At 49.9% G+C, this 18072-nt stretch overlaps 1 protein-coding gene across 1 annotated transcript in view; it reads left to right on the top strand.

Annotated features, from left to right (window-relative positions):
• The window catches only part of LOC308174100 (apoptosis-stimulating of p53 protein 2-like), a 32059-nt gene extending 16449 nt beyond the window's left edge, over window positions 1–15610 (top strand). Inside the window, 9 exon segments of the mRNA XM_080549157.1 lie at window positions 4441–4545; window positions 5025–5167; window positions 5593–6094; window positions 6912–7825; window positions 8597–8734; window positions 9521–9654; window positions 10227–10393; window positions 10759–10958; window positions 13714–15610. Coding sequence (XP_080405283.1) covers window positions 4441–4545; window positions 5025–5167; window positions 5593–6094; window positions 6912–7825; window positions 8597–8734; window positions 9521–9654; window positions 10227–10393; window positions 10759–10958; window positions 13714–13755 — 2345 coding nt within the window. The 3' untranslated portion in view covers window positions 13756–15610.
• The last annotated feature ends 2462 nt before the right edge of the window (window positions 15611–18072 follow it).

The raw sequence follows: 18072 nt of genomic DNA, 5'->3' as shown, positions 1-18072 counted from the left end.
CTCTCTCTCTCTCTCTCTCTCTCTCTCTCTCTCTCTCTCTCTCTCTCTCTCTCTCTCTCTCTCTCTCTCTCTCTCTCTCTCTCTCTCTCTCTCTCTCTCCTCTCTCTCTCCTCTCTCTCTCCTCTCTCTCTCTCTCGTGTTCCGGAACCATTTGGTAGCTGGTGACTTTAACCACTGGAGGTGTCATGCCAGATTGTGTCCGCCTGGCCAAATAGTGTCCGCCTGATGTACTCAATGTCTTTAGAACGCATCTTGTGTGTCTGGTGTGTGTGTGGGTGGGTGTGGTGTGTGTGTCTGATGTGTGTGTGTGTGTGGTGTGACTAAATATTATTATTATTATTATTATCTTCTTGCATCTTCTTGCACTCGAATAGCATAAAGGTTGATGCAGGCTTACTAGTCAGCTATAGCTTTTATGTTGGCATGGTAATTTTATGTTAAAACACCTGCTAGCATGCTAGTTTCACACATAATTCGCTCCACTGATGCTAGGGAGTTGGTTAGTTAACCCACATCACATCAGCCAAAGTGATGTGATGAATATAATTCCGTAACTGGATACTACTTTATTTCCAATCATAGCTAGCTAGCTTACTTACTTATCAAATGTAGCCTTTATGTTTATATTTACACCAGGCGGGAACTATTGGCATGACAGCGACACAAATATGGTGTCTGGTCCTGTATCTGTGGTTAGGGGGCCGGTCTGCTGGCCTGAGCAGTGTCTGAGGCGGTTGTTTCAGAGCTGCAACAACGCTGTTGATTTGTCTTTGCAGTGTCCTGCCCACCTGTGGATGATGTAGCTGTACTCATACCTTGCCCTTCTTCTTTCATTGTGTGTGTGTGTGTGTGTGTGTGTGTGTGTGTGTGTGTGTGTGAGTGTGAGAATCTCTCCTCCCTGTAGTGAGTGACTCTGTCCACTAGAGTAGGTCAGGGGTCATGTTGCTCTGTCTTCGTCTGAGAGAGAAGAAGTCTTCTGAGAGAATAAGGGATATGACTCAGATACTTAGCTTGTAGCTTATTTGGCAGGACAAATTAGACTATGACACAGCAAATTAGACTATGGCAGGACAAGTTAGACTATGACAGGGCAAATTAGACTATGGCAGGACAAATTAGACTATGGTAGGACAAATTAGACTATGACAGGACAAATTAGACTGGTGACCCACCACAGTCTCCTCTCTGCGTGGGGGGGGGGGGGGGGGGGGCGGAGCAGAGATAGGAGGATTTGGTGTCAGAATGAAAGTCATTTCAAAACTTGAAAACACAGCTAGATATATCTTAAGGTCTATATGTAGGGTGACGAGGAGGGAGAGGTGGGGGTGGGGTATGGCTGGGAGAGATGCAGGGTGAGGTGGGGGTGGGGTGTGGCTGAGAGATGCAGGGTGAGGTGGGGGTGGGGTGTGGCTGGGAGAGATGCAGGGTGAGGTGGGGGTGGGGTGTGGCTGGGAGAGATGCAGGGTGAGGTGGGGGTGGGGTGTGGCTGGGAGAGATGCAGGGTGAGGTGGGGGTGGGGTGTGGCTGAGAGAGATGCAGGGTGAGGTGGGGGTGGGGTGTGGCTGGGAGCGATGCAGGGTGAGGTGGGGGTGGGGTGTGGCTGAGAGAGATGCAGGGTGAGGTGGGGGGTTGGGTGTGGCTGGGAGCGATGCAGGGTGAGGTGGGGTGGGGTGTGGCTGAGAGAGATGCAGGGTGAGGTGGGGGTGGGGTGTGGCTGGGAGAGATGCAGGGTGAGGTGGGGTGGGGTGTGGCTGAGAGAGATGCAGGGTGAGGTGGGGGTGGGGTGTGGCTGAGAGAGATGCGGGTGAGGTGGGGGTGGGGTGTGGCTGGGAGAGATGCAGGGTGAGGTGGGGGTGGGGTGTGCTGAGAGAGATGCAGGGTGAGGTGGGGGTGGGGTGTGGCTGAGAGATGCAGGGTGAGGTGGGGGTGGGGTGTGGCTGGGAGAGATGCAGGGTGAGGTGGGGGGTGGGGTGTGGCTGAGAGAGATGCAGGGTGAGGTGGGGGTGGGGTGTGGCTGAGAGAGATGCAGGGTGAGGTGGGGGGTGGGGTGTGGCTGGGAGAGATGCAGGGTGAGGTGGGGGTGGGGTGTGGCTGGGAGAGATGCAGGGTGAGGTGGGGGGTGGGGTGTGGCTGAGAGAGATGCAGGGTGAGGTGGGGGTGGGGTGTGGCTGAGAGAGATGCAGGGTGAGGTGGGTGTTGCTGGGTGTATCTTAAGGTCTCTGGTGTTCATCTCTCCCGTGCGATGTGTCTTTAGAAGCCATGTTCTTGCTTCAGCCTCTGAAAGAGCTGCGGGCTAAGAGAAAAGGTACACACTCCTGTGTGTGTGTGTGTGTGTTCTATTTCTTCAGTCATTTTGTGTTTGCTTGTCTCTTTCAGTCTGAGATCTCTGCGTTGTTGTTGTTGTTTGTTGTTGTTATGTTTGTTTGTTGTTGTTGGTTATTGGTTTGTTGTGGTTGTTGTGTTTGTTTTAGAGATGCTCCGATCTGATCGGCGCCGATCGATATCGGCCGATATGCCCTTGATCGGTTTTGATCGGAGTTCTCAAAACGGCCGATCAAACACGGCCGATCAGTTTACATAGAGAAATGGCGTCGCCAGTCTGGCAATAATTACACATTGTCGGAAAGAGACAACAAATATGCAGTTTGTAATGTCTGCTCAAAAGAAATACCGCGCGGAGGAACGCACGCAAGGTCTTTCAATACCACGAATATCATACGGCATTTGCTGCGTTCGTCGATTCGCTCCGAGAGCGCCGAAGCGCACACTGGGCTCGACGTCATAAAGGGACCGAGTGCTTTGATTGGACGAGAGGCGTTCCACGAGTGCTGGTCAGAGTTCCAGCGCGACTTCACGAGCGTAGTGTAGGTAGTGTTCAGCGACGTCATGTGACCCCGCGAGCAGGAAGTCACTAAGCTAGGCTACGGCCCATAGCAACAACTATTAGCGCGCGAGTTTTAGGTCTTCCTCTGTGCACCTTGCACAAGTGTAGATAGCGAGCGACTTTTCCGCATAGCAGGACATATTTTAGATGATAAGAGGAACAGGCTGAGTGCCAAAAACGCTGAGATGCTTGTATTTCTCAAGGCTAATCTGCCAGTGATGCTGCTTAATCAGAAGTAAGGTTTGAGTCTGAAATCTCCTTAGGTGCAATGTTTTATTTTTTTGTTTTATTGATTATTGCTGACTTGCTGTCTTATCTCCTCCTAAATATGACTTGAAACAGTATTTTATATTTGGCTATAGCCTGTTTATGTTGCAGTTTAGTTTGGGTATGTTTATTGTTCCTCGGGAAAGCTACAGTATACGCTCCAAGTTCTCTAAGAGCCCCTAGTTCCTCTCATTCGAGTGGAATGTTGCACATTTGATGTGACAGTGTACATTTTATTTATTATGATTTTTATTTTCACATTTTATTTGTTTTTCCTGAAGTAAGCTACAGGTGGTTGTGAATTCAATAAAACAGATGGTTGTCAATTCATGATACTTTCTCATCTCCTAATTTCATTTGAATACTTAATATACAATGTCAATGGTGTTAAGAATAATTAAAAACATAAATAATGCTACACAATAAATAGAATGCTTCAATTGCCATTTTCGACGCTGTGATCGGTGATATCGGATCGGCAGATCACTGATTCCAGTGATCGGTGATCGGCACCAAAAACCCTGATCGGAGCATCTCTAGTTTGTTTGTTTGTTGTTGTTGGTTATTGGTTGTTGTTGTTGTTGTTGTTGTTGTTGTTGTTGTTGTTGTTTGTGTTGTTGGTGGTTGTTGTGGTTGTTGTGTTTGTTTGTTTGTTGTTGTTGTTGTTTGTTGTGTTGCTGTGGGGAGATCCTGCCTGTTTGTTAAAGTGTGTCACATTTCTCTGCCATCCTTTGTTTTCCTGTTCTAAATGGATCAGATGGAAGAAACATATTACCTCCAGCAGAACTGACGTTCCGTCAAGTGTCTCTCTCCCTCTCTCGCTCTCTCTCTCCCTCTCTCTCTCTCTCTCTCCATCTCTCACCCACTCCACCTTTGTGCCCCAAGAGAACCTGAATGATTCTGGGTGAAACTGCTAGTTAAGACTAGCATATCCTAACACCTCTCTCTCTTTCTCTCTGCCACTTTACTACTTGAACTATCTATTTTATCACTAGTTTACTGCTAATTGTATCCTGTCTTATTTGTCACTTATGTCTTGTATTATTGTCACTTTTTATCTTGAATTGTGACTATTGCCTTGTGTCTTGTGCTGCGATGTCAGGAACCCAAGCTTAAGACTTTTACTCTCTTACACTCGTGTAATGTGACATAACAATAAAACTTGACACTGAAACTCATCTCATCTCTCTCTCTCTCTCTCTCTCTCTCTCTCTCTCTCTCTCTCTCTCTCTCTCTCTCTCTCTCTCTCTCTCTCTCTCTCTCTCTCTCTCTCTCTCTCTCTCTCTCAGGACTGCAGTCAGCCAAACTGGCAGAGTCTAACAACAGCAGCAGCCATGGTTCTTCCTCCACACTGCCCCGCATGCCCTCACACTCCAGCACCAACTCAGAGCAAGGTAGCGCACACACACACACACACAGAAAAGAAAAGGAGGAGAGAGGTTCAAGAGATTTAGACAGTCAAATATTGAGGTTTTTATGAAACAGAATGGATACCAGAGTACCAGAGGATAACACACACACACACACACACACACCAGAGTCAAACCCCTCTCAGACACAGCCGGAAGGCTTCACTGACCATGAAGCTATTATGCCTCCATTGGCAACTTTGTGTCCGACCAAATTATAATGACGCGGGGTTCCCCAAGGATCAATCCTTGGCCCCCTCCTATTCAATCCCTACATGCTTACATGTCATTTTTATTTTCTTACTATGCTCCTCTTGCTGTATTTTAATCATGCATGTAAAGCACTTCGAATTGCCCCTGTTGTATGAAATGTGATATACAAATAAACGTGCCTTGCCTTGTGTGTGTGTGTGTGTGTGTGTGTGTGTGTGTGTGTGTGTGTGTGTGTGTGTGTGTGTGTGTAGATGAGGCGGATGTGAAGAGGGACCGCAGGGTGCGTCCGTTCTCCATGTTTGAGCCCACTGAGGCCCCGTCCTCCTCTCTGGAGGCCCCGCCCCTCTCCCTACGCAAGAACCAGAGCAGCGAGGACCTCGTCAGAGACGCACAGGTCTCACACACACACACAGAAGCACACTACTACACACACACACACACACTCACACATTTACACATTTCTTCACTACACATATTCACACACACACACATGCATACACACACACACAATACTACACACTCACTACTACACACATCAGTATTCTCTTTTTAAATGTCTTCTTAAAACTCTTTATTATTTTTTATGTATCTGTTTCATCCATAGCACCCATATTCTGTTGTCTAACCTGCTCTCCTCTCCTCCTCCCCTCCTCCCTCCCCCCTCCTCTCCTCCCCTCCCCTCCCCTCCCCCCCTTCTCTCCTTTCCTCCCTCCCTCCTCTCCTTTCCTCCCCTCCCCTCCTCTCCTTTCCTCCCCTCCCCCCTCCTCTCCTCCCCTCCCATCCTCCTCCTCCCTCCTCCCTCCCTCCTCTCCTCCTCAGTCCGCCACCAAAGCCCCCGTCAAGGTGCCCCCGCCCGTCGCCAGCAAGCCCAAACCCCCCCCCGGCGGCGGCAGCGGCGCCCCCTACTGCAAGCCCGCCCTCAACGCAGGAGGCACCTTCCCCAAGGCCAAACCCCCCCCCGGCCACCACCCCCACCCCCACCCCCAGTCCCAGTCCCAGTCCCGCCCCCCCCTGCCCCCCTCCCAGACCCAGACGCTGCCCCTGCCCGCCAAGCAGACGACGGCGGACCTCCCTCCGGCCGCCGCGGTGAGACCCTTCACCCCCGAGCTGCCCTCCTCCTCTTCCTCCTCCTCCTCTTCCTCCTCCTCCTCGGCCAAGGAGGCGTCCATGAGTAAGCCCCAGACCCTGGCGGCCAGCTCCATCTACTCCATGTACACCCAGCAGGCCAACCCAGCCAAGGCCGCCCCGGGGAAGGCCTACCCGCCTGTGGTCCAGGGGGCACTCAACCGCTCCCAGACCAGAGGCAACGGCTTCATCAGCGGTAAGGAACCAGGACTCTTACCTGAGGTGTTTAATAGAGGATCAGGACTCTTACCTGAGGTGTTTAATAGAGGATCAGGACTCTTACCTGGTGTTTATTAGAGGAGGGATGACAGGAAGGATGGGTGACAGAGAGAGAGAGAGGAGGGATGACAGGAAGGATGGGTGACAGAGAGAGAGAGGAGGGATGACAGGAAGGATGGGTGACAGAGAGAGAGAGAGGAGGGATGACAGGAAGGATGGGTGACAGAGAGAGAGAGAGGAGGGATGACAGGAAGGATGGGTGACAGAGAGAGAGAGAGGAGGGATGACATGCAGGATATGTCGAGGGCCGGAATCGAACCGGGGACCCTGCGTGCGGGGACCTTAGTGTGTTACCTGGTGTTTATCATCTCAGTGCTGATGTCGGGGTAGTGGTGGCCTAGTACAGTGTTTCTCAACCCTCTCCTCGGGGCGCAATTATGATTTGGACTTGATTAGTTGAATCAGGTGTGCTGGTGGTGGAACAGATCAAATATGTGGAGCGGCTGGGGTACCCTGAGGAGAGGGTTGAGAAACACTGGCCTAGGGGATAGTGAGTGGGACTGGTCATCAGAAGGTCACGAGTTCAGATCCCACCAGGGAACACCACCACCAGTGTGTCCTTGAGTAAGGCACTTAGCCCTAACTTACTCCAGGGGGATTGTCCCTGTGATCTCTAATTCTCTCGCTGTCTCCCTCCCTCCCTCCCTCCACCTCCTTCCCTCTCTCCCTTCCCTCCCTCCTTCTCCTTTCCTCCCTCCTTTTTTCCCTCCCTCCCTCCCTCTCTCCCTCCGTAGTGTATGGTAAACCGGTGATGGCCGCCGCCGGCGGACCCCCCCAGCAGCCCCCCCAGTACCCCGAGAACCCTTACAGCAGCGGTGAGCAGCAGCAGCGCCCCTCCCCACCAGGCACTTCCCAGGACCCCGAGGTGACGGCGGTCGACCACGCCGGTCCCCCCCCACCCCCTCCGGAGACGGCGGAGCCCCGTGCGGCCCCCCGGCCCCTCAGCCCCACCAAGCTCCTCCCCTTCATCTCCAACCCGTACCGGCACCACCAGAGCGACGGCGACCTGGAGGCGCTGCGGAAGAAGCTGTACAACGCCCCGCGGCCCCTGAAGAAGCGCAGCTCCATCACGGAGCCCGAGGGCCCGGCGGGGCCCAACATCCAGAAGCTCCTCTACCAGAAGACCACGCTGGCCGCCATGGAGACCACCGCCGCCGGGACGGGGGCGGAGACGGGGGCGGCGTTGTCGGCGGCCGTTCCGGGCGGTTCCCCGACGGGGGGGATCGGTCCGGAGGAAGGGGGGGGTCGAGGAGGCGCTCAGGAGGACGCTGCCACCCGCCCGAACCCCCCCGCCCCCGCCGCCGCCGCCAAACATGCCGCAGCGGCGGTCGTCCTGTCGGAGAGCGACCTCTCTAGAGACGAGGACGCCGTCGTCCCGCCCCCCCCTCCCAGCCACCCGGCCCCCCGGCCGGACGACACTCTCTTCCCCCCCCCGGCCGCGGCGGCGCTGGTGCCGCCCCCCCCCGCTGGCCTGGAGCAGCCCGGCGGCCCCCCCCTGCCCCCGCCTCCGGAGAGCTTCGCGGAGGAGTTTCCGCCCTACCCCCCGCCCCCGTACCCCAGCGGGGGGGCCGAGCAGGAGGGCCTGGGGGGGGACGACGCCCTCAGCATGCAGCCCCCTGAGGTCACCGGGGAGTTCACGCTACCGCCGGTATGTGTTTTTTTTTATATAATGAAGTGCCTTGCTCAAGGGTACATGCAAGCTCCCTCCTTGGCTTGTCTAACCACGTTCACTGAAATCTGTTCATTTCATTCTTACACACTTACTACCCTCAGTCGCTGGCGCTGAGCTGAGAACTGAAGCCACGAGTCCTCACCCCCTCTGGTGGCCCTCAGAGAGGCAGCAGTACTCTAGATAACAGCCCTCAGAGAGGCAGCAGTACTCTAGATAACAGCCCTCAGAGAGGCAGCAGTACTCTAGATCAGTGTTTCTCAACCCTCTCCTCGGGGCGCCCCAGCCGCTCCACATATTTGATCTGATCCACCACCAGCTCACCTGATTCAACTAATCAAGTACAAACCATAATTGCTTTGTACTTGATTAGTGGAATCAGGTGAGCTGGTGGTGGAACAGATCAAATATGTGGTGCGGCTGGGGCGCCCCGAGGAGAGGGTTGAGAAACACTGCTCTAGATAACAGCCTTCAGAGAGGCAGCAGTACTCTAGATAACGACCCTCAGAGAGGCAGCAGTACTCTAGATAACGGCCCTCAGAGAGGCAGCAGTACTCTAGATAACGGCCCTCAGACTGCGCGCATGTTTGTGTGTCATCACGGCACTGTGACATCATCAGGCAGTGACGCTGTGTGCCGTGCTCATCCAAGTGTGTGTGTGTGTGTGTGTCTGTGTGTGTGTCTGTCTGTGTGTGTGCGTGTGTGTGTCTGTGCGTGTCTATGTGCGTGTGCGTGTGGGTGCGTCTGCAGGGCAAGAGGACCAACCTGCGTAAGCTGGGCTCTGAGAGGATCGAGCACAGCATGAGGGTGAAGTTCAACCCTCTGGCACTGCTGCTGGACTCGTCTCTGGAGGGGGAGTTCGACCTGGTCCAGAGGATCATCTACGAGGTACGTTTTGATTAGATTTGATTCGTTTATTTACAAGGGACAATGGACAGTCGTTGAGTCTCCCTGAATTAGCTGGGTAGCTAAATAACATCAGCAGTCCCCTGGGCAGGGACATCCAACAGAGGAATTACGGCCTCGGGTGTCATCAACAGAACTACAGGGCATAGAAATATCCCATAAAACAGAACTACAGGGCATAGAAATATCCCATAATATGTCGCCGATATGAGGACCAAAGCATTAGAACGTTTTACGTTTACATCTTTGACATTTAGCAGATGGCTTATTCCAAAGCGACTGACAATCGATACATTTGACTAAGCAAGTGAATCATGAATCCACCAGTCGTAGCAGGAAGAGTAATCTAGCTCAGGCCAGGGACCATTGACAGTCGTCGTGATAGAAGAAGAACGTTTTTTTTCTCTCTACTGTATTAAAAAAAAAAGGGGAAAAAAAGAAGAGTTTTACAATACAGCTGAGTGTACACATTACCCGTGTACACGAGAGACAGTTGTTTAGTCCTGTTTACACACTTATTCTCGAACTGCTTCTTGTTGTCTTTTTGAAGATGGTTTTCGGTTAAGCTCGATTATCTCCCTCCCTCCCTCTCTCTCTCTCCCTCCCTCTCTCTCCCTGCCTCCCTCCCTCTCTCCCTGCCTCCCTCTCTCTCTCTCTCTCCCTCCCTCCCTCTTTCCCTTCCTCCCTCTCTCTCTCCCCCCTTCTCTCCCTCCGTCCCTCCCTATCTCCCCGCCTCTCTCCCTCCCTCCCTCTCTCCCTCCGTCTCAGGTGGAAGACCCTAGCCAGCCCAACGATGAGGGCATCACTGCTCTCCACAACGCCGTCTGCGCCGGACACACAGAAATAGTCAAGTTCCTGGTGCAGTTTGGCGTCAACGTAAACGCAGCCGACAGCGATGGCTGGTGAGTCCACGCTACATTTAGACTTTAACACTAGAACAGCCATGGGTGGGGTCATTAACACTAGAACAGCCGTGGGTGGGGTCATTAACACTAGAACAGCCGTGGGTGGGGTCATTAACACTAGAACAGCCATGGGTGGGGTCGTTAACTCTAGAACAGCCATGGGTGGGGGTCATTTAACACTAGAACAGCCGTGGGTGGGGTCATTTAACACTAGAACAGCCATGGGTGGGGTCATTAACACTAGAACAGCCATGGGTGGGGTCATTAACACTAGAACAGCCATGGGTGGGGTCATTAACACTAGAACAGCCATGGGTGGGGTCATTAACACTAGAACAGCCATGGGTGGGGTCATTTGACCAAGTGAGTAATTTGTTTTAATATCTTTGCACTCGATCACATTTCAGGACCCTCCTTTCATGACTTAGATATGTGCGTTCTACCACCCAGCATCCTCTAGGTAGTGAGTGTTCTGGAATGCTTTTTAGCTATGGACCTTGTGACAGATAATAGTTAAATCTCTCTCTCTCTCTCCCTCCCCCCCTCTCTCTCCCTCCCTCTCCCCCCAGGACCCCCCTCCACTGCGCGGCCTCCTGTAACAACGTGCAGGTGTGTAAGTTCCTGGTGGAGTCGGGGGCGGCGGTGTTCGCCACCACCTACAGCGATCTGCAGACCGCCGCCGACAAGTGTGAGGAGATGGAGGAGGGCTACACACAGTGTTCCCAGTTCCTCTACGGTAATGACAGTGTGTGTGTGTGTGTGTGTGTGTGTGTGTGTGTGTCTCATCTATGAATGTGTGTGTGTGTCTCATCTATGAATGTGTGTGTGTGTGTGTGTGTGTGTGTCTGTCTCATCTATGAATGTGTGTGTGTGTGTGTGTGTCTGTCTCATCTATGAATGTGTGTGTGTGTGTGTGTGTGTCTCATCTATGAATGTGTGTGTGTGTGTGTGTGTGTGTCTGTCTCATCTATGAATGTGTGTGTGTGTGTGTGTGTGTGTGTGTGTGTGTCTGTCTCATCTATGAATGTGTGTGTGTGTGCCCTCTATTATTGTACTAACCCCCTTCCCCCCATCCTCCCCCCTGCCCCCCTCCTCCCCCAGGTGTGCAGGAGAAGATGGGCATCATGAACCGGGGTGTGGTCTACGGCCTGTGGGACTACGGGGGCGACAGCGGGGACGAGCTGTCCTTCCGCGAGGGCGACTGCATGACCGTGGTGCGCAGGGAGGACGAGGACGAGGTGGAGTGGTGGTGGGCGCGCACGGCCGACCAGGAGGGGTACATACCTCGCAACCTCTTGGGGGTAAGGCCTCTCAGTCCCCTCTGGGGGTAAGGCCTCTCAGTCTCCTCTGGGGGTAAGGCCTCTCAGTCCCCTCTGGGGGTAAGGCCTCTCTGTCCCCTCTGGGGGTAAGGCCTCTCAGTCCCCTCTGGGGGTAAGGGCTCTCAGTCCCCTCTGGGGGTAAGGCCTCTCAGTCCCCTCTGGGGGTTAGGCCTCTCAGTCCCCTCTGGGGGTAAGGCCTCTCTGTCCACTCTGGGGGTAAGGCCTCTCAGTCCCCTCTGGGGGTTAGGCCTCTCAGTCCCCTCTGGGGGTAAGGCCTCTCTGTCCACTCTGGGGGTAAGGCCTCTCAGTCCCCTCTGGGGGTAAGGCCTCTCAGTCCCCTCTGGGGGTAAGGCCTCTCAGTCCCCTCTGGGGGTAAGGCCTCTCAGTCCCCTCTGGGGGTAAGGCCTCTCTGTCCCCTCTGGGGGTAAGGCCTCTCAGTCCCCTCTGGGGGTAAGGCCTCTCAGTCCCCTCTGGGGGTAAGGCCTCTCAGTCCCCTCTGGGGGTAAGGCCTCTCAGTCCCCTCTGGGGGTAAGGCCTCTCTGTCCCCTCTGGGGGTAAGGCCTCTCTGTCCACTCTGGGGGTAAGGCCTCTCTGTCCACTCTGGGGGTAAGGCCTCTCTGTCCACTCTGGGGGTTAGGCCTCTCAGTCCCCTCTGGGGGTTAGGCCTCTCTGTCCACTCTGGGGGTAAGGCCTCTCAGTCTCCTCTGGGGGTAAGGCCTCTCAGTCTCCTCTGGGGGTAAGGCCTCTCAGTCTCCTCTGGGGGTAAGGCCTCTCAGTCCCCTCTGGGGGTTAGGCCTCTCAGTCCCCTCTGGGGGTAAGGCCTCTCAGTCAACCTCTGGGGGTAAGGCCTCTCAGTCCCCTCTGGGGGTAAGGCCTCTCTGTCCACTCTGGGGGTAAGGGCTCTCAGTCCCCTCTGGGGGTTAGGCCTCTCAGTCAACCTCTGGGGAGGCTGTGGTTGATTTCCTGGACTTACCTTTTTGACTTTTCTTTCGAAAAATGTGAATACGTTTCAGCGTTGTTGAAAATCAACGACACGTCGCTAGTCAACTAACACAGCTTGTTTTGTGAGCCTGCTAGCAATGTAAAGTCGTGTTGTAGTTAACTAGGTAGCAGTGGGGATTACTCACCCGATCCATTGCCTTGCAGTATTTTGGGCTTGACTAGCGAGTTTGAAACGTAGTTCCGTGTCTCAAAAGAATAGTCCCAATATTTTAATTGGTTGCCGATATGAGGACCAAAGCATTAGAACGTGTCACATATTGTTTAGTATTGTATTTATTGTGAACACTTGTATGTGACATTTGACCGTAGGGGTAGTGGTGGTCTAGTTGGGGTACTAGTAGGCGACCTGCCATGAGGGGTCATTTGACCCCTGTGAGTAAAAAAGAATGTTATATCTTTGCATTCGATCAAATTTCAGGACCCTCCTGTCATGACCTTTCCTAGATATGTGCGTTCTTCCACCCAGTATCCTTACATTTTCAAAATCATATCAGGATAAGCTAGTATAAACAGGGGTGCACATAACTTTTTGGGGCCAGTGCTCAGAGGAGCACCTAGGGATGCTGCTTGGTGCTCCCCGAGCTCGCGAGTCACGACCCGTCCCACAGGATGGATAAAAAAGGGCTACATGGATAACTTATATTAGCAAAACGACATTTATTCATAAATAAAGATGAACGATCAAATGATTGTGTGCAAAACAAAAGAAACAAATGCAAAATCAAATGACTGCTCTTTAAGCATGAAAGTCTGTCAGACTCCTTTAAACACAATGAAATCAACTGACATCTCTTTAAGCACTAACTGAATGTCTGTTCTTTAAACACAATGAAATCAACTGACATCTCTTTAAGCACTGCTCTGTTCTGTAAACACTGAAATCAACTTTTCAACAAAAAGTTACAGCCTAAGCATTTACTTATGCTACAAGCTTAATCATCATCATCACTGCTCTCTTGACTGCTGTTAATACTGTCCTCAATTTCAACCATGGTAGAGGATGTTGTAATGTAAGCTATCACTTTAAATAGCTCATTATTTTAATTGTGCAACAAAGTCTTATTTTTTTCTTCTAATAGAATTCCCAACCATATTCCCTGGGTCAGGGGTCTAGGTGCGATAATGAAGCTGTAAAACAAACGTCTGAACGTTTGAAAGCTTCAGAGAAAAGAAACGTGAAGTCCCTTGGTGTTGTTTTTCCTTTTAGCACGTGTCGGCGTGATAACCGTGATAACCGTGATAACCGTGCGATACGCGGAATGAAAGTACGAGTTACGATACTTTCCGAATGTTTTCGTGAGGGGAGTCGCCGTGGTCGTCGTCGGTCGACTGTTGTGATTACTCGTCGGGCCTTCGGCTGAGGGGACGGCAAATAGTTACTTAGTGGGGCTTGCAGTGATGCAGCAGTCAGCAGTTGGATTTTGAGGAAGTAAATTCCTCTCCCAGCGCTTCCAGCTGTTGGTGCGCAAGAGCGTGTTCATGCCGCTGATCTGCCGCGCAGCATGCATTTTGGCGACGCATGCGCACTGGCGCACCAGTTATGTGCACCCCTGAGTATAAAGCTATTTTGCAGTTTTTCTGTGTAGGAAGCAGGCTAATTTACAAGCGGCCAACTAGTGGTCGCTCTGTGTAAATAGCAGCTTTGCATTGTAAAGACTCTGCTCTTTTAGTAGGCAAAGAAGGCCCGTCTGTTCTAGTGTTAATCTAACTCTCTGTTTGTCTGTTTCTCTGACAGCTTTACCCACGTATAAAACCCAGACAACGAAGCCTGGCTTAGGGCCTGGAGGTCCTGACACCTGCCTCTCTGGAGGAACAGACGCCCTGTCACAGTCCACACACACACACACACACACACACACACACACGCACGCGCACACACACAGGCTTTAACTGGACGGCACACAGGGAGAGGCCCCACAATCACATGAAGAAACGTAACGTTGAGAGACCAAAACCGTATGAAGGATTTTGATGAACTTTGAACTATGAACCCTACACTGCAGACAGCCTGTGAACACTGACTCTCTGGCTGGCTGGCTGAGGCACTTTTCTATCAGAGGAAACTATTTCCACACTTATTTTTCCAGACCACTTGTGTGTGAGAAGACACTAATGGCATTACGGATCTCTTAGTCGTTTTTGTTGTTGTTGTTGTGTCGTTTTTGGTTTTTGATCAGATTTAAGCGTCTATCGAACATGAGATATTAATGTTGTGGTGGGGGGGGGATCGGATACAAACAGTATTTTCTATGTAGAGAATTATTCGTACACTTTTAAATAGTCTTGAAAATGTGTTTTTTTCCCGCCTGGGTTACTGTCAGTTTTAATAACCCTGTTAAAAAAAAGCTGGAGCTGAGCAGCGCGCGAGATGATGGACTGAATGAGTGAGAGTAATGGTGATCTGATGAACCTGGTTGTTACAGTGTACTGTTGAGGCAGTCTTTTTTTCGGTTTCCTGTATGTATTTCGTTACCATGACAATCCCTGGGGAGCCGCGGTACTTTGGTTAAAAAAATACAGTACAGTACAATACCATGAATGAATTTTTTTAATTAAAACGTTTTTGTAAAAAAAAAATAGAACTGTTTTTTTTGCCTGTGATTTGGCGACCCACTTGCAGTACCCTCGCAACCCACCAGCGCATAGGTTGGGAATCGCTGCTCTACGGTGTTCTCCAGAGCTCTAACTGCAAGGCACAGTGGTTCAAATGTGTTTAATCTGGATCAGAATGATGATTCTTTTTTTTGCTATCCAGGATCAGATCTTATCTGGCTGATTTCGAGTCGTACAGGGGGGAAATCAGCCAGCTCGGATCTGATCCTAGATAGCAAAAAAAGAATCAGGGATCATTCTGATCCAGATTAAACGTTTTGAACGACTGGACCCAGAGCATAGAAGCACCTAGACACGGGATGCATGATGATATTCGGGAACTCCAATGTCTCTCTTAGTTTGTTTGCAGGAGTGTTTTTCCTGACCTGACCTGACCACTGTGTCAGCGAATCAAACGATTCGATTGTCTCGTGTTTCAGTTTGGTCAACGGTATGATGACGTTGAATGAGCTATTGCCCCATGTTGATTCTGTTGTCTATGATGCCAGCGTAGCCAGTTTATTTACACTGGCCTTATGGTTGAGATACTGTAAAAGGGTCACTTCACACAACATTATGCGTTGTTGTCACAGCAACCAGTTGAGTGGAATGCTACAGCCAGGGTATTGTCATAACTATCGTTGTGAAGGCTGGCTTAGGAAACCGGTTACGTTTGTTCATCATCCGTGGATAGAACATGGAATATAAACAATATATTTAGAACATTTCAGCCATTCAGGAAGGGACAGGAAAGTACAATGAGTGTAACGGCAGAAACCGTGTACACATGCTGATAAACCTCTGTTATGAGAAAGAGACGACCAGGATACTAGTGTGTGACAACCGATACTTTGACTATGTCTTTATGTCAAATCCTGTCTCTCTCAAACAGCTCATTTGAGACTCATGTAATCAGCTCAATTTTAGCGCGAGTGTTAGGATGTCTGCGTCACCCCCACCATTGCCACTCTTCTATTCGCTGCAGATGTATTTATTTTTGTTCTTTTTTGGTTCTTTTCTTTATCTTTTATTATCTTAAATCCCCCCCCCCCCCCCCCCCCCCAATTGTCAAAATTATAACCTCACATGTAGAATTTTGCAAAATGTACAATAAAATACTTTCTATACTGATGTCTGTCTTGTGAACTGCTGGCTATTTCAATGTTTTGAATACTGGAGTTAATTATTGTTTTGAAGTTGGCTAGGAGTGACTTCTAACTGCTTGCATTTTTTTCTTTACTCGACATTGTGTGTGTGTGTGTGTGTGTGTGTGTGTGTGTGTGTGTGTGTGTGTGTGTGTGTGTGTGTGTGTGTGTGCGCCTGGGGGATGAACGTGCGTGTTCAAGACTCTTTCTACACGTTGGAGTCAGAGTGAAGAAACCAGTGAAGAAATCACACAACAAATATTTAAACTTTTACCCTCCCCATAACTTCAAAGCACACAATGACATAGAGCAGTGTTTCTCAACCCTCTCCTCGGGGACCACCAGCCGTTCCACATATTTGATCTGTTCCACCACCAGCACACCTGATTCAACTAATCAAGTACAAATTACTTTTTAATTAATCTACGAACGTGGCCACTGTCTTGCGTTGATATGGCGCGCCCTCTACAGGCTGGAGAGAGAACAGCAGTCTGCAGCACCAGCCAGACCAACAGCAGGATGACAGCACTCTTGATCATGAACACATCAACGAGGAGGAACTGGAGGGAGCTGACAAAGCCGCCTCCTCCCAGCATGCAAGGCAAGTTTATTTTATTAAAACAGGGGCAATTCGAAGTTTTTACATATAGCATAAAAAAAAAGAAGGATGGTAAGAAAAAAGATATAACTGTAGTTACTGCAACTGTATTCAAGCGCAGCTCTTCCCAATATGGCGTGTGAGATCGCAGTGTAAAATGACACGTTTCATCCTGTTCACAGAAACACACATGAACATGCTATGTAGATGACGTTTATATGAGCCAATCATTATGTGTTGTGTGATCATGTTCAGTGGAGCCCCTAGACTTTTGGGGGGCCTAAGCAAACAACATTATGGAGGCCCCTGGTAAGGGTCTTAGGCGGGTGACGATGTGGACATTTTAAAATGTATTTATTTCCCTGACACTAAAATATAATACGGTTTTACGAAGTTCGCGCATATGCGCGCGCTCGTGTGTGTGTAAGTAAAAAAAACAGTCTGAAAGACTAGCGTCTCTTTTACAAAGGAGCCCTGGCCAAGACAGCCACAATACAACAAGTACATTTGACATAATAAAAGCACATAAAAACATGCAAAGCACATTACATAAAAACAGTAAAAACAGTACATGACCACAGGTACAGTAGCACACCTAGTACACATTGCGACATACTGGACCACAAGTAGCATACAAATTACATGCAACATGGAGCATGTAAATGATGCATGTAAATGCATGTAAATGATGGATCTTATCATGAATCATTTTTAAAGGCTTTAATATAGGCTACATGATGTATTAACTATTTATATTTTGTACCCAGATGTCAAATAAATACGTAACAAATGAATAGTTAACTTTTTTTTAAAAACTGCCCCGCTGAACCAATGAGAAGGACGGGGGGGAATTTCTGGTCTTCGCTACTTTAATCCGATAAAATAAGAAAACCGTAGTGCTTTTTAGATATTAGGAGCCCAAATCCGATGGCCAGTTAGGCAAACTATTATATAGTGTCGTTGCCGATCAATGATCGACGTCGTTATATAGAGAAAATAATGAAATAGGGGTTGATTCATCAGAGCAGTCATACGTCATCTCCCTGTCATCAGGGATTTGTAGTTCTTCAGTTGATTTGCCGTGTAAATCCCCAGACTGCCCAAATCCGATTGCCAGTCAGGCAAACAATTATATAGTGTCGTTGCCGATCAATGATCGACGTCGTTATATGGAGAACATTTATGAAATAGGCAATGAATGTGTGTCCTTTCAGTCTGCCTCCATGAACCACCCGACCCAAAGGCCTGAGGTGTTGTAGGAGGTATGAATATGATTTAGGGGGTATTTAGTATAACAGGCTAATGGGTTTATTGTGAGTTTACTTTGATTGTTTGTTTATTGCCTAGATCACCGTATTGAGAAGTCATATGGTTATGGGGGGTGATATTGCAAGGTAATTTAAGCACCTGCGCACCTTGCATGGTGGTAGTGGAGAGAGAGGGGAGCGATGTATTTTTGTTGACCGCATTATACGCATATTCTATACGCATTGTTTGTTATTTTTCTGGTTTTGATCGCTTATGGATTATTGTTGTACGTCGCCAAGTTTGACTGTTCTATTCAATAAATGTCCAATGTGACAATTGCCCTCCTCCACCGGCCCTAGTTTTGGATCTAGCTTGCTGTTCATTATTTTCATGATAAAACGTCATAACATCTTCATATACACCATACAGTAGACACTGAACAGTAGACATAAGACATGTTCATAAATGTTTATCTTATATGTGTATATGTTTGTGAATATGTGAATATGTT

The sequence above is a fragment of the Nansenia antarctica genome (assembly GCF_963989245.1).
Source record: "Nansenia antarctica genome assembly, chromosome: 19".
In the NCBI taxonomy this organism is placed as follows: domain Eukaryota; kingdom Metazoa; phylum Chordata; class Actinopteri; order Argentiniformes; family Microstomatidae; genus Nansenia; species Nansenia antarctica.
This window is presented reverse-complemented; position numbering and strand designations above follow the sequence as displayed.